This window comes from Oryctolagus cuniculus, chromosome 5 (genome assembly GCF_964237555.1).
Source record: "Oryctolagus cuniculus chromosome 5, mOryCun1.1, whole genome shotgun sequence".
Classification (NCBI taxonomy): Eukaryota; Metazoa; Chordata; class Mammalia; order Lagomorpha; family Leporidae; genus Oryctolagus; species Oryctolagus cuniculus.
This window is the reverse complement of record NC_091436.1, coordinates 57553531-57575013: the sequence shown is the minus strand read 5'-3', so window position 1 is coordinate 57575013 and position 21483 is coordinate 57553531. Positions and strand designations below refer to the sequence as shown.

Sequence of the window (21483 nt, the reverse complement as noted above, 5' to 3'; positions counted from 1 at the left end):
ACCTCACTCCATTCTCCCCCTTTCCCTATTGTATCTACAACCTTTTCCTTTCTACTGGATTTTCAGAGGAAACTTGCTCTAACATCTTCCATCCAAAACAACGTAACACAAAACAAAAAACAATAGACAGTAGTAGCCCCTTCTGGCTACTGCTCTTTCTCCAAACCCTTTGCCCCATCAAATTTTATAAAGAGATCATTCGCTGGAGTCACAGGCAGTGGCTTTACCTGCTATGCCACAGAACTGAGGCCATAAACAAGAGTGTCAATTTGTAAAGTCAACAACAGGAGTCACTGTGCACTTACTCCTCATGTAGTACGATCTCTGTCCTTAGCGTGCTGTACATTGAGACTTAATGCTATAACGAGTACTCAAACAGTATATTTCACTTTGTGTTTCTATGGGGGTGCAAACTGTTGAAAGCTTTACTTAATGTATACTAAACTGATCTTCTGTAAAAAAAAAAAAAAAAAAAAAAAAAAAAAAAAAAGGAAGAAATTATCAATTCCCAACTTGACTCTCACTGGGATTAAACATGACAATAGGTCTGATCTGATTTCATCATCATTTAAAAAATCATCTATTATCTTTCACTTTATGTTTCTGTGTGGGAGCAAACTGTTGAAATCTTTACTTAATGTATGCTAAACTGATCTTCTGTAGATAAAGAGAATCGAAAATGAATCTTGATGTGAATGGAAGGGGAGAGGGAGTGGGAGAGGGGAGGGTTGCGGGTGGGAGGGACATTATGGGGGGGAAGCCATTGTAATCCATAAGCTGTACTTTGGAAATTTATATTCATTAAATAAAGGTTAAAAAAAAAAGAGATCATTCGCTATTATCTTCTTCCTTCCCATTTGCTTCTCAAAACACTAAATCCTATACTTCCACTCTCAAAAAGTGTCCTGGAGCCCGTCACTACACTGCAACATCCAGCACGTGACACAATTAACCACACCTCACTGAGACACTGGGTTCACTGACTTTCCCAATACCACATTCTCCGGGTTGTCCATCTAGTCCTTGAAAGATCCTTCTCTTTCTTCTTTGCCACCTACACTCCTTTCTTGCTCCCCTTCTTAAAGCAGGTATCACTCAGAGTGTGACTCTGGACACCACTGTCTTTGGCATGGTTCTAGGACTTGGGTGCTGAAAATATTTACATGTGGAAGATTACAAATCTATACTTACATTCCAGACCACTTGATGAACTCCAGACTCAAGAGCACTTGATTTTTCTACTGGAACGTTTTGCAAACACCAAATATGTCCAAACTGATCTCTTTTCCTTCTTCCCAAACCCTTGTCACTATCTTCCCTCCCCTGGCACTTTGCTATTGCTGCCCCTGAATGCAAGTTTTTGCCCCTTTACCTGGCTAATACTACTCTTCCCTTCAGTTTCACATAAATGCACTTTAATCATTCTTACTAAATTACACTATTTTGTAGCACCCTATACTTCCCTTTAGAGTTTACCTTTGTATGCGATCTTTTTGTTTAATTCTTACTCTTGTCTCTTTTGCTGGATCAGAGGCATTGGCTGGGCTATTCCTATTAATAATTCCCTTACGTCTTTGAGTCTGTTCAGTTCATCTTTTCAGTGAGGTTTTTGCTTTTCTGTTTAGAATTTCTCCCTTACTTTTCGTCAGTTTCTCTTTCCTCACATTTATAGACTTTTCACATCCCATATAATTTGCTTACTTGTATTTGTTAATTTGCAGTTGTCTCTCGACCCTAGAATGTAGGCTTCATAAAGATTTCTTGTCTGTTGTGTTCATTGGCATATCCCAAATTCTCTGCACATGATAGGAGTTCAGTAAGTATTTTTTGGGTGAGTTGAAAAATCTGTGTTTTGCTTCTCACTAAATTCTAAGTTACACAATTTCTGTGGAATTAAATTTCAGCTAATATAAAAACCTACAGTGTGAGGCCGGCTCTGTGGTGCAGCGGGTTAAAGCCCTGGCCTGATGTGCCAGCATCCCATATGGGTGCCGGTTCTAGCCCTGGTTGCTACTCTTCCAATCCAGCTCTCTGCTGTGGCCTGGGAAAGCAGTAGAAGATGGCCCAAGCCCTTGGACCCCTGCACCTGCATGGGAGACCCAGAAGAAGCCCCTGGCTCCTGACTTCAGATTGGCACAGCTCCTGCCGTTGCGGCCATCTGAGGAGTGAACCAGTGGATGGAAGACCTCTCTCTGTGTGTCTCTACCTCTCTCTGTAACTCTTTCAATAAATAAAATTTAAAAAAAACCAACAGTGAGATGAAGGATGGACAGTAACATCACTTGGACAATGGGAACCCATTCTCATAAATCTCAGTACATGAATGCTCTCAGGTGAACGCATTTTAGTTTGGACTCTAGAAAGTGGCCCTCATTTTTTGCTACTGGTTTTGCAGCACATAATTTAGCTATTTACCACAGATTAGTTAACTATGGATAACTATATGACAGTTAATTCTGTCCTTCTTCTTTAGATCTCAACAACTTTTAAGACAGTATAATACAAAATGTAAGCTACATGAGAGGAAAACCCAAGCCCAAGCTCATGTTCATCCCTACCATAAACTGTTGTCTAACCTGTCTTGTTGGTATGCAGCAGGGACTAAATTAATACTTTGCTAGTGCAAAACTCACCTACTGAGTGAATCTGTGCCATCAAGGAAAGCCTAGGTAGCACCTGCATGGTGGAAGAAGCCAAAACTTGGAATCATGAGGGAGCAAGCTCTATTTTGGGTTCTACCATTTGAAAAACCTGGCAATTTCCTCGGGCCTATTTCTTCTTCTGGTGAGAGGATAAAGCCAGATGGTGCAGCTCACCTTAACTGTAGTTAGAAGTGTAAATCTAACTAAATATACTCTCCCTGAGGTTAGCGACTGCATTTGTCATGTTCACTGCTATGAAGACAAGCCCTTGATCAGTGTGCTCGGCACACAGTAGGCCCTCAGGATTTTGTGGAATGATCTACAAAGTTCTTTCCAAAATTTTATGGAAAAAAGTTTAACTGAAATCTCCTAGATAAATTATTCTTTCTCTAGAGAAAACCATGCACAGATTATCATCATCTTAGAAATACCTTATGGGGCCAGCTCTATGGTTTAGCAGGTTGAGCAGCTACCTGTGACACTGGCATTCCATTTGCAGTCTGGTTTGGGTCCAGGCTGTTCCACTTTAGGTATTAGCTCACTGCTAATATGCCTGGGAAGGCAGCAGAAGATGGCCCAAATGTTCGGAGCCCTGCACCCACGTGGGAGTCCCTCATGAATCCCTGGCTCTTGGCTTCTGTAAGGCCCAATCTTGGCCCTTGTGGCCAGTTAACAAGCATTTGGAAGATTGATTATCTATCTCTCTTTCCCTCTCTCCCACTTTCTTCTCTGTATAATCCCACCTTTCAAATATATATATTTTTAAATATACCCTAGGGCATGGTGAAAGGTGAGTACAAATAAATTCTTGGGGTGCTGCCATTTGGCTCAGGCGTTTAGACCCCACTTGGGATCCCCACAACCCAAAGAGTGCCTGGGTTCCAGCCCCAGCTTCACTTCCGATTCCAATGTCCCCGCAGGCAGTGATGGTGGTGGCTCAAGTAGCTGTATCCCTGCCACCCACATGAGAGATCCGAATCCAGCGCCTGGCTCCGTGGCTGGCATTTGGGGAATGACCCCGCAGAAAGGGGAGCTCTGCCTCTCCGCCATGAAGAACAAACGTGAGTTGGCTATAGACACCCGCCTTGCATTGTCACGAGGACCCACTCCGGGCTCTTTCATCGCGTACAAACACCTCCGGCGCTTCATTTGAAACCTATACTCTGCGTGTGAGGACGCCAGAGTCCTCAGGAACTCCCGCGCTGCACAGCTCGGCGCCCCTGCCCTGCCATTATGATGATGTAGCTTCCCAAGAGCGGCCTTTGCTCATCTCCCAGCCCTTCCTTCCTCACCCCTCGCGCGCCGTGGGGCAGAATACAACCCCTGGGTGGGCCTGACGCGGGGAGCGGTGGGGGAGGCTGGAGGGAGGCAGGCCCAGCGCCCGCACCTCCTCCCCTGCCAGTTCCGGCGCTTTCGTATCACACGCAAATCAACGTTCCTAACCGAAGCTGGGGACCGCGGGTGGGGCGCCGAGCCGACGTGTTTACACTTGTCTTCTCGCCCCCGAGCTGCCGCGGGACCTGATTGGCTCCCGCGCGCGCCCCGCCCGCCCGGGCCCGCCCCTCGCCGGCCATCTGCTCCCCGCTCTCGCCCGGCCCCTCTCTCTCCCCGCGCCGCGCCGCCGCCTGCGCGCCCCCCACCCCAACCCGCAGCTGCCCCCGACCCGCGCCGGCTCCGCCCCGCCCCTCCCCCCGCCCCAGCCCCGAATCGTCCCCGGCCGTTGCCCGGGAAACGAGCCGATACCAGTCAAATAGGCATTGGGGGAAAGAAAAGGGGGGAGAGCTCCGCGGCAGCCGGGTAACAAAGGAGCAATAAAAAGCAGCCCCCCAATGGAAAGGCTAAGGACGCGTCTGGGAGAAAATCCGCAAGCGACCGAGCAGTCACCCCCAGTTTCCGACAGGCGGGGGCTGCAGAGGAAGGGGCCTGCTGCACGCTGGGAGTGGGTGTGGGACGGGGCGGTGGGGTGGGGGTGGCGGGAACTCAGCAGCCTGCAATGACCGTTTTAGGAATCTTGTGGACGGTGGTGCTGGATCGGCCCCGCTGGCTTTGCTGGGGATTGGCGTCCGTCCTGGCGGCCGGGGTCTGGGGCCGGGCCAGCGGGCTGCCTTAAGGGCGGTCACACGTTTGTTGGCGAGATGCGCTTCTCCATCTGCTCTGGGGAGAATGACTGCGTGAGTGACGAGCGCATCCGAGGGCACTGGACGGCGAGAGGACCTTCGCGCGCCAAGTGGCGAGGGGCAGCCTGGTGGTTTGCAAAACGACACTTCGACAAAGAGTTACTGGCCCGACACGACTGTCTTTTCCCACTCAGAGTGTGACCTATTTCCCTACAATGAGCAGGAAATAAAGCTGAGAATTCAGAGCCAGGACCGGGAGAAGTGAGCCATTCCCTCGATGGCTTCTCGCTTCCACCAGGGGAAGATTTTTATTCGTGGCAGTGATCACCACATGTAAACGAGAAAAGGTGGTCTGATTTTGTCACGAGCGAAAGTGTGGGTGGTAGAGGAATGCTTATTGGTCTGTACCCTGAATTCCCTCCCTCTCTCGGATACCTTAAATCAATGCCTTGTGTCTCACACACAAAGAGCGCCTGGTGCTTCGGCGGGGCCGGGGTGCAGTGGCAGATGGAGGCATCCTGTGTGCCATTCTAGGCGATTTCCTGGTAACCCGAGCTGGACTTGGAGCGCCCGGGCGTCTTCCCGCAGCCGCTCCGCACGCAGGCAGTGTCGTCTTAGACCTGCGAACCGGTGGTGGGGGGCGCACGCTCGCTGGCGTGCACGCCAACAAACGCGTTCCCAGAGAGAACCCGTCAGATTCTGGCAGTGGGCTGCGAACGACCCACATGGATGCGAGAAGCATTCCAACTGTAAATATGGATGCGTGCACTCGAGGCTGTGCGGGGAACCCGTGGCAACTCAGACAGTGATCAAATGTGGCGATCTTCTGTACACAGTCCTCCCTGGGTATTCTGGGGGAAAAAATGATTGGGAACAGCTAAAGGAGGAATTTGAGGAGCGCCCAAGGCCGATCTCCAAATCCTGTGTTGCGTGTCCGTGTGGGAGACAGAGGGGAAGACGTGTTTGCCGCTTTTGCGTTTCCCACATCTGGCCTACAGACCTAATTCCAACTCGGAATCTCGTTTGATGAAATTCGATCTTCGTGGTCTGAATACCTTTCAATGTGGGACAAGTTAACAATTCAAGCAGTTGAAAAGGGAAAAAAAAAATCCTGCGCACTATCTGTGAAACCCAGATGGCACAGGCAGAAAGAAAACACGCTGCAAAGACACACATCCCGACTATTGTCTTTAACACTCGCACACACATAAACACACGGGGAGGGCGGGGGAGGGGAGCGAGCTCGGCGACGGACGCGGATATAGACCGGCCCGAGTCAGCGAGAGTCAAGTTAAGGCTTTCTCCGCCCCCCGGCTGCAGGCGCCCCCCGCCCGCGCCAATTAATTCCAAACAAAGCAAGCCAATCAAGGGACGTAGGATCATTTTAAAGCAGAGGGAGGCGAGAGGCATGTATTTTTAATTGATTTATTTATTTGGAGGACATTAATTCTCGGTTCGGGGCTGATTTTCAAACCGTTTGCAAAGCGCGGCTCCATTGTTCGCCGGGCGCGGAGGCCCCGCCCCCTGCTTTGTGTGCGGCGCGCGGATTGGCCGGCGCGCGCGGGGGCCGCGTCAGCGCCCGCGAGCCCATTCATCTGTGCACTTGGGCGTTGGACCCCGCATCTTATTAGCAACCAGGGAGATTTCTCCATTTTCCTCTTGTCTACAGTGCGGCTACAAATCTGGGATTTTTTTTATTACTTTTTTTTTTTTGGAAAAAAAACTACACTTGGGCTCCTTTTTTTGTGCTCGACTTTTCCACCTTTTTCCCTCCCTCCTGCGCTGCTGCTTTTTGATCTCCTCGACTAAAATTTTTTCATCCGGAGTGTATTTAATCGGTTCTCCTCTGTCCTCTTCACCGCCCCCACCCCCCTCCCTCCGGTGTGAGTGCCGCTGCCGCCGCCGCTGCTGTTGCCGCCGCTGCTGCTGCTCGCCCCGTCGCTACACCAACCCGAGGCCCTTTGTTTCTCCTCTTGGATCTGTTGAGTTTCTTTGTTGAAGAAGCCAGCATGGGTGCCCAGTTCTCCAAGACCGCAGCGAAGGGAGACGCCGCCGCGGAGAGGCCCGGGGAGGCGGGGGTGGCCTCATCGCCTTCCAAAGCGAATGGGCAGGTAAATTCTACCTGTGGTTCTGGTCATTTCTTGGGTGTCTTTCTGTGCTCTCGACGCTTCTCTTTGCCTCCCGGTCGCGCCCGAGGCGCAGCCGGTGGAGCTCGAGTGTGGCCGGATTCCAGTGGGAAAGTGGAATGTTAAAGCTAGCCTAAATTGCTTTATTTTTCGTAGGCAGAATCTCCCCCCACCCCCACCCCCACCCCGCGCCTACGGAGCGGGTCCCGAGAACCCTGGCTAATTCTTGAGTAGACGGGAGGACAGGAGTGACAAATCGTCTAAAATGGCGTGGTTTGGAGACTGGCAGAACGTGACTAGCTAGGTGTCCCCCCTCGCTCCACAGCCAGGTTCATTTGTTTGAGGACACGGGGGGTGTTTGGGTGGCTCTCGCGTTTGTTGTCCAGCCTGGGTCGCCTTCTCGATGTGTGAGCTGGTGTGAGTGCGTGTGTGTGTGTGTGTGTGTGTGTGCAGGGGAGGGGGTTCGCAGTGGGGATGGCGGCGGATAAAGGCGAGTAGGGAAGGGTTGTAGGGCTGTCTTATTGTATGCCGAGGCGGTGTGCCTGGGTTCTTGGAAAGGAGGCTGGTGGAACTGGACTTAAGGGTTTCGGTATTTTTTGGATGGGGTTTTCCCACTTTCCTAAATGCTATTCGGAGCTGTCTGAGGAATCACACACATTTGACTTTTTAAACGGTATCCCGAGGGTGAGAACAGTAGGTAGGTCCTCTAAGGATCGTTCCAGATGGCCCCGAAGAGGTAGTTGTTGCATTTCGGTCGGGATTGTTGGTACGTGGCGCCTCGACCACCCGCGGAGGGCCGCCCGGCGCGGCTCGGACCCAGGCAGATAGCCACGGTTGGGTGGGCGCGAGAGGTCGGCCATGGGTGGCTGCTTCGCAAACACTGGGCACCCACCACGCCTCTTTTCCTAGAGCAGAAGCCGAGTTGCCTCGTTTGCTCCAACCTACTGGGGGAAGTCAGCTCTGCCAAGAGGCTTTAAACCCGTTAAAAATGCAAAATGAGCTGCCAGGACGCGCCTGTCTTCGCAGAATCACGGTTGTAGGTGGGCATGGAAGCTGAGGCCAGACCTAAGAGATAATGGGTTTCCCGCAGCCTTGTTGGTTTTAGCCCGACTGGGAGGCCGGGAAGCCACCTGAGCTTTGTTTGCGGACTCTTGGGCTGCGCGATCCGGGCTCGGGGGCGCCTTGGCCTGCGGGCAGGGCCTGGCTGGGCAGGGCGGGGTGGCCCGGCGGCCCCGCCCCTCCTCGCCGCCTGCGCCCAGCTTGGTGCGATGGAGGCGCAGCGCCCCCTGCGGGTGTCGGGCCTTGGGCGAGCGCAGTGCTTTTGAGCGCGCAGTGAAGTGCGGCGCTTCTGTTTGGAGTGCTGGGATACCCCTGGGAGTTCTCGGAGTTCTACGGTGAAAGGGGCATAAGTGTCCTAGGTGCAGATCACCAGCTCCGAAGTGCGTTCTTCCACAGGGCGTTCGGTGTATCATTAATTGGCTTCTTTCCCCCCAAAGCCTGTGAAGAGACACTGGAATCGTTACTCCTCTTTGCTTTTCACTTCGCAGTCCGAGAGACATTCACAGAACGGTCACAGCTACTGCTGTGCTGTAGGGATCCCCAAACAGCGCTGCCCCATTTCTAAATCTGGGGGGGGGGGTTCCTGTCTGGGTCTCCAAGGCCACCCCTCCCCATAATGGCAAGAGGAGGGTCCCCGGGGCCAAAGAAGTGCGGGGGAAGCCGGTGTCTCAGGGCCCACTGGTGGGGCGGGAACGCTTCAGTGACGCTCCCGCTTTCTCTGCCTCGCAGGAGAATGGCCACGTGAAGGTAAATGGCGACGCTTCGCCCGCGGCCGCCGAATCTGGCGCCAAGGAGGAGCTGCAGGCCAACGGCAGCGCGCCGGCCGCAGACAAGGAGGAGCCCGCGGCCGCCGGGAGCGGGGCCGCGTCCCCCGCCGCGGCCGAGAAGGATGAGCAGGCCGCCGCCACCCCCGAGGCCGGGGCCAGCCCCGCGGAGAAGGAGCCCCCCGCGGAGGGCGAGGCAGCCGAGCCCGGCTCGCCCACGGCCGCGGAAGGCGAGGCCGCGTCGGCGGCCTCCTCGACGTCGTCGCCCAAGGCCGAGGACGGCGCCACACCCTCGCCCAGCAACGAGACCCCGAAAAAAAAAAAGAAGCGCTTTTCTTTCAAGAAGTCTTTCAAGCTGAGCGGCTTCTCCTTCAAGAAGAACAAGAAGGAGGCGGGAGAGGGCGGTGAGGTGGAGGGCGCAGCCGGCGCCTCCGCCGAGGGCAGCAAGGACGAGGCCGCCGGGGGAGCGGCCGCGGCCGCCGCCGACGCGAGCTCGGCCTCCGGGGAGCAGGCGGCGGCGCCAGGCGAGGAGGCGGCCGCCGGCGAGGAGGGGGCGGCAGGTGGCGAGCCGCAGGAGGCCAAGCATGAGGAGGCCGCCGTCGCGCCCGAGAAGCCGTCCTCCAGCGAGGAGCCCAAGGCCGCGGAGGAGCCCAGCAAGGCCGAAGAGAAGGCCGAGGAGGCCGCGGCCAGCGCCGCCGCCTGCGAGGCGCCCTCAGCCGCCGGGCCCGGCGCGCCCCCGGAGCAGGAGGCGGCCCCGGCCGAGGAGCCCGCGGCTGCCTCCGCCTCGTCAGCCTGCGCAGCCCCCTCACAGGAGGCCCAGCCCGAGTCCAGTCCAGAAGCTCCCCCAGCGGAGGCCGCAGAGTAAAAGGGCGAGAGTTTTTGAGATAATCGAAGAACTTTTCTCCCTCCCCCCCAGTTTGTTTGTTGGAGTGGTGCCAGGTACTGGTTTTGGAGAACTTGTCTACAACCAGGGATTGATTTTAAAGATGTCTCTCTCTCTCTCCTTTTTTTTTTTTTTTACTTTTTTTTTTTAAGCAGCAAATTTTGTTTCCCTTCTCCCCTCCCCACAGATCCCATCTCAGATCATTCTGTTACCACCATTCCAACTGGTCGAGGAGAGCTTAAACACCTTCCTCTGCCTTGTTTCTCTCTCTCTCTCTCTCTATTTTTTTGCATCAGTATTAATTTTTTTGCATACTTTGCATCTTTACTCAAAAATGTAAACTTTCTTTGTCATTCTATGGACATGCCCATATATGAAGGAGATGGGTGGGTCAAAAAGGGATAGCAAATGAAGTGATAAGGGCCACAATGGGGAAATCATAGTGGTGCATAGCATTGCCAAGATAATGTGCCACTAGAAATGATGGTGTAAAGGCTTAGTCGTTTGGGTTTTTTTGTTTTGTTTTGTTTTGTTTTTTTAAAGAAAAGTTATTACGATGTATTTTGTGAGGCAGGTTTACAACACTACAAGTCTTGACTAAGAAGGAAAGGAAAAAAAAAAAAACACCAATACCCAGATTTAAAAAAAAAAAAGATCATAGTCTTAGGAGTTCATTTAAACCATAGGAACTTTTCACTTATCTCATGTTAGCTGTACCAGTCAGTGATTAAGTAGAACTACAAGTTGTATAGGCTTTATTGTTTATTGCTGGTTTATGACCTTAATAAAGTGTAATTATGTATTACCAGCAGGGTGTTTTTAACTGTGACTATTGTATAAAAACAAATCTTGATATCCAGAAGCACATGAAGTTTGCAACTTTCCACCCTGCCCATTTTTGTAAAACTTAAGTCATCTTGGACCTTTTAAACACAAATTTTAAACTCAACAAAGCTGTGATAAGTGGAATGGTTACTGTTTATACTGTGGTATGTTTTTCATTACAGCAGGCAATGCTTTCTTTTCCAGTCGTCTTTGAGAATAAAGGAGAAAAAAAATCTTCAGATGCAATGGTTTTGTGTAGCATCTTGTCTATCATGTTTTGTAAATACTGGAGAAGCTTTGACCAATTTGACTTAGAGATGGAATGTAACTTTGCTTACAAAAATTGCTATTAAACTCCTGCTTAAGGTGTTCTAATTTTCTGTGAGCACACTAAAAGCGAAAAATAAATGTGAATAAAATGTACAAATTTGTTGTGTTTCTTTACGTTCTGATAATACTGAGACTTCTAGGTCTTAGGTTAATTTTTAGAAAGATCTTGCATGCCATCGAGGATAAATTTGGTTATTTTAAATCTAAAGTTTTTATGCTCTGAAATTTAAAATCAGCAGTGTCAAATTACATATAGGAAGATCTTAAAACATTCCATTGTAATCTATTAACCATTTATTCGCATTTAGTTTTCATTTAAGAATTGAACATAATTATTTTTATTGTAGCTATATAGCATGTCAGATTAAAACACTTAGGATAAACGTTGTGTGACCCTAAGACTATTTAAATGTCTTATGAGAAAATTGCATAAAAACATTTTCTTGTCATGCGGATCTAGAAACTTAAATTTTATACTGAATAAGTCTATTGAATCCAAACTGCTGAAGGCTAGTAAAAAGTGGCTAACAATGTTTCAGAAATTGATGATGTATTACATTGTAATTGCTTAGCGCTTCCAAATTATTGCTTAGAACATGTGTTATACCTTTAAAAATAGGTTTATCTAACAAAATGTTGGTGTTGAATGAACAGTGTTGTCAGTTGATGGGTCTTTAGCATAGCTGCAAGCAGGTTTTTTTTTTTTATGAAAGCTCATTAGCATCTTGTTACTCAAAGGAAAAGATAGTGAATAATAAATATTTCTTATATATTAATAACCCTACTTGTTTACCTCCTCTCTTTTTTAGCACCCTATAACAGGCTATTTTTTCTTCACTGAACCCTAAACTGAATTGAATTTTTAGATATGTATCAAATACTATTAATTCATTAGATGCAAAATTGTTTCTGCACACCCATTTTGCTGCTTTTGTGTGGTGTGTAGTATAGGACTCATGATAAATCAGTGAATTGCATTTGTAACAACTGAATGCCAAATATCTTAAACTCATTAGAAAAATAACGAATTAGCTTTTTAGTATGTACTTATAATTGGAATAATGGATCAAAATAATAGCTTATGATTTCTCCTTACCAAACACCATCCCCACTAATAAAATAACATTTGTAAGAGTGTGCATTTTGAGTTAGATTTTGTTGATCTTGGAGAATGTTTGAAAGTTAAAAATCAAACCTAGTAACCAAAGGACTGATTTATGGGTCTTTCCCATCTTAACCAACTTTTTTCTCAAAAACTAGTTGGCCAAGTACAGTGCCTGGTTGTAGTAAGTCTCAGTTTAAAAAAAAAAAAAAAGTGGATTTAAAAAATAACTCCCAAAGTGAATAGTCAGAAATACTGTGTAGGAAACTATTATATATGCTAGGTTTGTTCTTTTAACAACTAGAGTTTATTAAGATGCGTTGTTTTCATTTTAATCACTGCCTAAAACACTTTGGGTGGTATTGATGGAGTGGTGGATTTTTCTCCCAAGTAATTAAATGAAATTTGACATATCTTTTCATCCAAAGTTTTGTACATCATGTTTTCTAATGGAAAAATGTTAATATGGCTTTTTGTATTACTAAAAATAGCTTTGAGATTAAGGAAAAATAAATAATTCTTGTACAGTTCAGTTTTGTCTATTAAATCTGTATTGGCAGTGTGTATAATGGCATTTGGTATGGTTACAAAATACTTCCTCTGGATTATAATAATCATTTGATCCAATTCTTATTGCTTGTAAAATAAAGTCTTACCAGTTGATATAATCAAGCCTGCTAAAATAGGATTTTTTACAAATTTTATTTTAAAACACAAATTTTAGAGAAAAATTCTAAATCTTAAGTGTTAAAAGGTAAGCATAACTGTTATTCCATTTAAGGGGTTTAGAGGATGTGCTTGAAATTACACTTAGAATGTAAAATTACATACATCGAAGATGAGTTATATGCTCACAAGTCAAAAAAAATTTTAAGATTTATTTATTTACTTGAAAGAGTTACAGAGAAGGAGAGACTGAGGCAGAGAGATGATCTTCCATCCACTGGTTCACTCCTGAAATGGCCACAGCAGCCAGAGCTGGGCCCATCCCATGCCAGGAGCCAGGAGCTTCTCCCAGGTCTCCCACATTGGTATAGGGGTACAAGCACTTGGCCATCTTTCACTGCTTTCCCAGGCACATTGACAGGGAGCTGGACTGGAAGTAGAGCAGCTGGGATCCAAACAGCACCCCTATGGGATACTGGTGCAGGTGGCTATGCCACAGCACCAACCCCAGAAGTCAAAAATTTAAATGATATAATTAGACAATATGTTTGTCTAACAATGAAATTAATCTTTTTTTCCCACATACAAAAACAAACTTAAGAGAACCTTGCAGTTAGGGTTAAAGCTTTGGAGTAAGATCAGTGAAAAAACACGCATATTTTAGCTAGATTCTTGAATAGTAATTGGGAGTGGAATATAGTTTAATGTAGCCCTTCAACTTTGAAAATCAAACAATTGATTTATGGGGCAATTAGTTTTTTCCTTTCCTTTATTTATAAAGATTTATTCATTTATTTGAAAGAGTTACACAGAAAGAAAAGGACAGGAAGAGAGAGAGAGAGAGGTCTTCCATCCACTGGTTCACTCCCCAATTGGCCACAACAGCCAGAGCTGCGCCAGTCCGAAGCCAGGAGCCAGAAGCTTCCTCTGGTTCTTCTCACGTGGGTGCAGGGGTCCAAGGACTTGCACCATCTTCTACTGTTTTCCCAAGCCATAGTAGAGAGCTGGATTGGAAGTGGAGCAGCTGGGACTTGAACCGCCACCCATATGGGATGCCAGCACTATGGCTGACGGCTTTACCCACTATGCCACAGTGCCAGCCCCTTCCTTTCCTTTGAGCATTCACTGTAGAGATTGAATATTTTTTCCCTGTCTACTTCCCAACTGTATGAAAGTACTTAAAACAGGTTTTAGCAAAGATGAATTTGTAAGGACTTTTAATTTGTAAATTCTCCAGTCCTGTTAAGAGTTCAAGCACTCCTTTTAACTTATGCTCAAAAATTCTATTCTGGAAATGGAAAGAAAATACTTTTAAATGTTTAGGAGTGAATTTCAACAACTTTGCTTTAGGATTTTCTACATGATTTCCATATTTTAAAAGTGTTAAATAGATACACTTGGCTGTAGTTGAGTAAAATGGATGGAATTATCTTTTTTTCTATTTTACTTTTATCCTAGAAATATGCTAATCATTAATGAGCTATAAAAACCAATCTTTTCACTGTTACATAGTTGCCATATTCTTTTTTTAAATTGCAGGTAGGACAAGGTGAAACATAAATTTTTGTCCAGAATTTATTCAACCCCAAAGGTACTTGTTGGTATTTCCTCCTTCAAAGGTGCACATGGAAATATGTGTTATTGCTTGTACTTATGACTTACATTTAGCCATAATGTAGCACTTAGCTTGATCTCCTGCCTAATATGTTGAGAGATAATGACTTAACCAGAAACTACACCTTTCCTCCTCATATTTGGGTACATAGATGTGTTTAATTCTTTTTAAAAAAGGAATTCATAATACTCAGTAGACTGCTGTGAAAATAAAAATGAAACACTTTTGTTTATAGGGACTTGAAATTTAACATTCAAAAATAATGCAATGCCTTACAGAACTTTGAAGTAATCATGGATTCTACCTCCGTGTTACAGAGTTAGTCATCTAGTGTCAAAATATAAGCATTTTGTATAAATATCTTGTTTCTGTCCTTGATAGAGGCTAAATGAAGTTAAATATGTGCTAAATGGCACAGTAAGCCCTTGAAACAACCAGGGAAAAAAAATGAAACCACTTTTTCTGGTAAGCAATTTAAATCATATCATAATCTATGATCATCATGTACTATATTATTTAACTTATTTAAGCTAAATTAATGTTTGCATTGACTCTATTATGCTTAGTAATGTTGTGCAGTGTTTGAAGCACATTCACTAGAGAAGCAAAATACTCAGTGGTCCATTCTACAGTATTTTGCTTTCTCTGTGATAAGGTGGTGATCCATGACTAGGTGGCAAAACCATTTTGACCAAAGGTCTCTCCCCATTCTCCTTTTCCCCTCTTTCTTCTAGCTTAGTCCAAAAAAGAAGTCCAAACATCTGAGAATTAAATGTGGAAACTTAAGAAATTGTTTGGGAGGATATTTATACTGCAAAAATTATTATTTGGAGATTCTATGCCAACTTTAATAACAGACGATTTTGAAGGACTCAAAATTAAGGTTATTAAGTGTGAGATCTAATTACAAGGCATCTGATAAAAACTTGAATTTACAAAATCCATTTTTTTCTTACTCCACTACCTTAAAATTCTTTTAAAAATAGGTTCATTTTCATTCTTTGATTTGCCTTCAATTTGTAGAAATACTTCGATAATCTTGGAGACTACTCGAGAAGGATATAGACTATGGACCAAGTTAATCATATAAGTTTGTACTACTGTCATCTTGACAAATAAGTAAACTTACTTAATGAATTTTACATCTCCCTAATTAAAACTACATGGATTAAATAAAAGCAAAGGATATTAATCATATTTTACATTCCAAAAAAGGTGAAAAATTACTGATTATGAAATACTATCCGCAGTTATTCCTCTTAAAATTAACTTATAAAAACAAAATTACAATTACAATCATAAGATTTAGAAACAGCATATATATAATTACTGCAAATATTTATAATCCCAGTTCTGTTTGATAAAATTGAAACATAAGAGTTTTAATAGAACTGCAAGTAACTGAAATATGAACATATATACTGCCATAGGCAGATGAAAAATAAGAGTATCTTTGTCAATCATTGTTAGGGATTGATTATCCCTAATCTGAAAAACAAAAATCTGATATATTTCAAAATCCTAAACTGTTGGATTATGATATGACATCACAAGTGAAGAATTTCACATTTGATCTCCTATGATGTGTCATAGTAGAAATGCAGGCATTACAAAAAATTGTCTAAAACTATCTTCAGGCTATGTCTATAACATGTATATGAAACACAAATGAATTTGGTCTTTAGTTCTGGGTACCATCCCCAGTAAATCTATGATATGAAAATATTTCCAACTCTAAAAAAAAAATGTAGTCTAAAACACTCTGGTCCAAGCATTTTGATTAAGGGATGCTCAACCTATTCTAAAACTTCTTTCTTCTCTGAGAAGTGATGAAAAACAATAGGATTATCCATTACTGAGGATTTTAATAAAAACAGCAATATCAGTTACATCTATTGAGGAAGCAAAGAAAAGAATTCTTAGAGTTATAAATTTGAAGTCTAAGAAGGTCCTCAAAGCAAGACTTAGATCAAATAACATGTACTTGTATTTTTGAAAATATAGTGTGAATTGCATAACTAATTTTAAAGCGTTTTAGTAGGCATTTTTAAAAGGTAAGGAATGGGTGAAATTAACTTTAATAATGTATTAATTCAATGTATCTCAAATATCACAACATGTAATCAATATAAACTGATTAATGAGCTATTTTATATTTTTTCATACTTCAAAATCTAGTGAATTTTGTAGTCATAACGTATCTTAGTCATATGCTAAGGGCTTAGCAGTTGCATATGTGACTACTACATTGGAGAAAACAAGTCTGAGAATTCTGAGTCTAGAAGTCAAGAAGTGAATACAAATGTTGGGCTACATTATTTGTAATACAGCTTCAAAGGTTTAGCTTTTGAGTCAACACTGAAGATGATCATTTTAAGCGGCTAATATGGTATTGATGTTACAAATGAAAACACTAAGATCCTGAATGGACTTGTTATGTACTGAGTTGTGACCCAACTCCCTCCACCCCTGGCAGCAAATTCCTGTTGAATCCCTAACCCCTAGGACCTCAGAACCTTTAAGATGATGACTGGGTTAAAATGAAGCCATTAGTTTGGATCATGATCCAATCTGTGTATTTATAGCAAGAGAAAATTGAACACACAAAGAAACACAAGGGATGGGTGTGTACAGAGAAAAAGAGCATACAAATGAATTGCAAAACCAAGAAGGATGCCACCTGAAAGCAAAAGAGGAAAGGCCTCAGAAGAAACCAAACCTGTGGAAATCTAGACCTGGAACTTCTGGTCTCCAGAACTGTGTGAGAAGATAAATTTGTTTGTTATGGTAGCCCTAACAAACAAATGCAGTCCAATACTGAATAGCAAGGTCATGCAGCTCATTAACAGCAGAGACCCTGTTTGGTTTTTAAAATTAATTGATTTATTAATAAGGCTGAGTGACAGAGAGAGAAACAGAGACAGAGAGATCTTCCATTTTCTGGTTCACTTCCCAAATGGCCACAACACCCAGTACTAGGTCATGCCAAAACCAGGAACTGGACTCCAACGAGTTATTGTAGATGGTGTTAGGGACCTGAGTACTTTGGCCATCATCTGCTGCCTTCCTAGGTGCATCAGCAGGAAGCTAGATCAGAAGTGGATTCCAGCTGGCACTCCCTGATATGAGATGGTGACATTGCAACAGGTGGCTTAATCTTCTGTGTCACAATGCCAGCCCCAGAACCTTGTTTTAAACTCAAATATTTAGACAGTTATTGATGTTTCCACGTTTCCACTACAATTTCCGTGTTCTCTCTACCAAATTCATGCTCCATGTATTTTCTGTGTTTTTAAGTTCTTCTTCTTTTTTTTTTTTTTTTTTTTTTTTTTTTTTTTTTTTTTTTTTTCAGGCAGAGTGGACAGTGAGAGAGAGACAGAGAGAGACAGAGAGAGACAGAGAGAAAGGTCTTCCTTTTGCCTTTGGTTCACCCTCCAATGGCCACTGCAGCCGGTGCACTGCACTGATCCGAAGGCAGCAGCCAGGAGCCAGGAGCCAGGTGCTTCTCCTGGTCTCCCATGGGGTACAGGGCCCAAGCACCTGGGCCATCCTCCACTGCACTCCCCGGCCATAGCAGAGAGCTGGCCTAGAAGAGGAGCAACCGGGACAGAATCCAGCACCCCGACCGGGACTAGAACCCGGTATGCCGGCGCCTCAAGGCAGAGGATTAGCCTACTGAGCCGCGGCGCCGGCCTGTGTTTTTAACTTCTGTTTTTGAAAGTTCCACCTGCACAGAAGTGGAGAAAATAGTAGAACAGGCCACCATGTACTCATAAAATAGCATTACAATCATCAACCCATGTTCAATATTCACTCACTCCCCATCCATTCCCACCCTGCTGGATTATTTTGAAAAATTCTAGATAATAAATCTTTTAGACTATAAATATTTCACAGTATGTCTCTAAAAGATAACATTTAGACATTTTTTTTACCACAATACCATTAGCACACCTGCAAAACTGAAAATTTTCTTAGTGTCATCAAATACCAAATATAACAATTTCTCCAATAAACAATCTGTTTGAATGTGAATCCAAATAACATTCTGAAATAGCTAATTTTATATGTCAGCTTTACTGGGTGATGGGATACCCACACAGCCAGAAACAGTATTTCTGGGTCAGTTTGGGAGGGCATTTTCCGAAGAGATTAGCACTTGAAACAGTAAACTGAGTAAAGAAGATCCTCCCAAATCAATGTTGTTGGGTCCGATTTGTTGAGGGCCTGGACGGAACAAAAGTCAAAGGAAGGGGGAATCCTGTCTCCTGGAGCTGAGGCATCCATTTTTCCCTGCCTTGGGACATCTTAGCTCCAGGTTCTTAAGGCCTCCAGAATACGGGACTTAGCATCAACAGCTCTGAGGACTCTCAGATTCTTGGGCTCTAGACTTAGACTGAATTACACAATCTACTTTACTGGAGAACTGCATGTACATCATGTGATTCTCAGCCCCTACAATCACATGAGCCAATTCCCATAAAATATTCTCTTCTACATCTACCTCTATGCTATTGGTTTTATTTCTTTGCTGAAGCCTAATACATATCCATGAACTGCACCTGGTAAGTGTATCTCTTAAATATCTTTAAATATCTTTATCCATCTCTTCATTTTTCCCTTACAGTTTTATTTGTACTAGAAACTTGTTTGTTTGTTCTACAGTTTCCACAGTATGAATTTTGTTGATTATACCTCATTTAGTACACTTCCTTATTATTTTTGCAAATTGGTGACTAGATCTGAAGATTTGATCAGATTGAGTTGGAAAGACTGTATCATCAGCAATGGTATATATTTCTGTTAGGAGAATATAATATCTGGTTGCTTTCTGTGTGTGTGTGTGTGTGATATTCAAAGCCACTGGCTGTTGCTTAGACCACTCAAGTAATTAACTTACCAAATGGTGTTTGTCTAATTGTCATCCCTTTCTCATTTATTTTTTGGTTGCTTGTTTTGATAAAAAGAAACTTTCTTTTATCAATCATTTGTTATCCTAAAGTTCATTTCATTATAGAAAGGCAGAATAAATATATGGTTCTTTTCCCTTATTAACCAATTTTTAAAATAATGAATTGGTTCCCTACTGTCTTCCAAAGGTGACCAGTGATTGTTTAGTATAAATAACTATGCACTCAAATACTTAAACTCACATGATGTAAGAAATATAAGTGATGCTCCAATTGACGTTGGATAGGTTATCTTTTAAAGTTTTAAATAGAATTAAGTAAATTAAATCAGTGTAGTTCTTTTTAAATGATACTTGGGGATGTGACAAAAGATTAGTGAAAGTATTGTTTACTCAAATAAAATGGACTAACATATAAATGTTGGCATACTCCTATATTTCACTTAGGATGCCAAGAAGCCTCCACTGTATACGATTTCAAAGAAATAGGAGGTATTTTTTACCCCCTAATTATTGCAACATAATTATATTTAAATATAATCAAAATCTTTCAACATAATACCTTATTCCATTTATCAACTAAAAAGTGAAAATTTATGAGCACAAAGAGATTTAGCATTCTCTAGTCTACACATGTTAGCATGTGCTGAAAGCAGTACATTGATAGAACATGTTGCTCAACAGGCAATATTAACTAATCTAGCAAAATATTAGAACTTTCATCATAGAATGTGAGTCAGAGAAATTGGCAAATTTGAAAGCAGAACCTAGAATTACCTATGTTAGAATAAATTGGCAGCTTTATTTAAAGAAGTTTTGAGGAAATTGAATTTAAGTGACCATGCAATAGCATTCCTTTCTAAATAAATTACAAAGCAGAGCTACTTAGTCTAGCTTTCTGAGAAATTGACACACATTGGATGAGGCAGTAGATACTTTAAAATAGATGAATTTGAGTAAAATCAAGGATATCTAGTAAGATTATAAAGAAAAAGCCTATGGACTTGATCAAGTCACTTTATAAAATACCACTTATTAACTGGAAAATTGAATAGTGTGGTTTTCAGATAGTCTCTGAGGCACTATTTCACGAATTGGATTATAGTAATACAAAGAATGTCTTACTTTCCTTTTCTCATATGGTTCCTAATATTTTAAAATCATATTGTTCCAGAAACTTTTGAATTTTTAAAGTGAGAGTTTTAATATTAATTGTTAGTGTTTTAAATTTTTTTATTTATTTGAGAGGCAGAAACAGAGAGAAAGAATATTTCAACTGCTGATTCACTTCCCAAATGCCTGCAACAGCCAGTCTGGGCCAGGTCAAAGTCAAGAGACTGGAAGTTCATCCAGGTCTCCCACGTGGGTGGCCATCACTTTTGCCTCCCAAAGTCTGCATTGGAAAGGAAGATGGGGTCAGGAGTGGAGCTGGTGGGATGTGGGCATCCCAAGCAGCATGTTAACTGTTACACCAAATGCTCATATAATTTTTGATTTCTTGCTGTATATCTACTAAATTTAAAATTTTCATGTGATCTAAAAATAAAATTTGTCAGAACCCCTGTGATTCATTTATTTAAAACGAAGATGTATCAATACAAGATTTTCATTTCCAAACTACAATGAAAGTTGTTATTCATACACCTTAGAAATTATACATTTTCAGCGTTCTTGCACATAGTAGGAAGATTTTTTTCATGCTTAGTAATGTGTGGCACACAGCAAACTTAATAGTACAATGAGGAGAGAAAAAGCATTTCTATCAAACCTGTTGAAACATATCACAGGAAAAATATATTCCTTGGGAATTACAGTTTTGTTTTTCTGAGCTCAAGAAGACTGATATAAAAACCAGCTATTTATACATTTTGTTTGCTTCTGACTTCATTACTGTCCTGAATTCTAATTTTGTTAGCAGAAGTATATTATAAGTAATATTTATGTAATTTATATATATATGATTTAAGCTCAAATGTAAATATGTGCTTTACATTATTAGAATTTTTAGACAAAATTTTCCTCTATTTCAATTTTTGCCACTTCTCCCATTTGCTAACTGAAGTTTGGGAAATATTGTATTATCTCGTGAATGCTCTTTGAGATTACGAAGAACAGTACTTTAATGCAGTTTAGATTTTGACCAGAAATTGGTTCTTTAAAATTCTTTGTGTGAATATCTTTTTTTTGTTTTGTTTTTTTATCATTGATTAGAATGTAGGCACAAATGAGAATCATGCAAGTTTGACCTACAATAAAGAACAAAATGGGCAGAATAAAGATCACTAACTTTACTTTTTCTTCTCTGATAGATTTCATTTTTGTCAGATTTGTGGTCATAATTTTATTTCCTAATGAGAGCACATAATGAAGTAGTGATTAGGCATTCAGTTGAGTAAGTCAACAGGACCTGACTTAATGCCTTAATGTATCTTTCTGTACCTCAGT

The 21483-nt window shown here is 43.0% G+C and overlaps 1 protein-coding gene and 2 long non-coding RNA genes across 3 annotated transcripts in view; 2 read left to right on the top strand and 1 right to left on the bottom strand.

Moving 5' to 3' along the window:
- Positions 1-5863, bottom strand: part of LOC127492986 (uncharacterized) — a 98542-nt gene extending 92679 nt beyond the window's left edge. Inside the window, exon 1 of the long non-coding RNA XR_007922863.2 lies at positions 5195-5863. This is a non-coding gene — a long non-coding RNA (uncharacterized lncRNA). The remainder of the gene's footprint in view (positions 1-5194) is intronic.
- A 115-nt stretch (positions 5864-5978) lies between these two features.
- On the top strand, positions 5979-12516 carry MARCKS (myristoylated alanine rich protein kinase C substrate). The gene is made up of 2 exons (XM_002714938.5): positions 5979-6870; positions 8674-12516. The coding sequence occupies exons 1-2, from the start codon at positions 6769-6771 to the stop codon at positions 9571-9573; spliced, it is 1002 nt and encodes a 333-aa protein (XP_002714984.1). The 5' UTR covers positions 5979-6768; the 3' UTR covers positions 9574-12516.
- Positions 12517-17499: 4983 nt separating this feature from the next.
- LOC108177460 (uncharacterized) overlaps positions 17500-21483 on the top strand; it is a 58329-nt gene continuing 54345 nt past the window's right edge. The window contains exon 1 of the long non-coding RNA XR_011388575.1: positions 17500-18694. This is a non-coding gene — a long non-coding RNA (uncharacterized lncRNA). The remainder of the gene's footprint in view (positions 18695-21483) is intronic.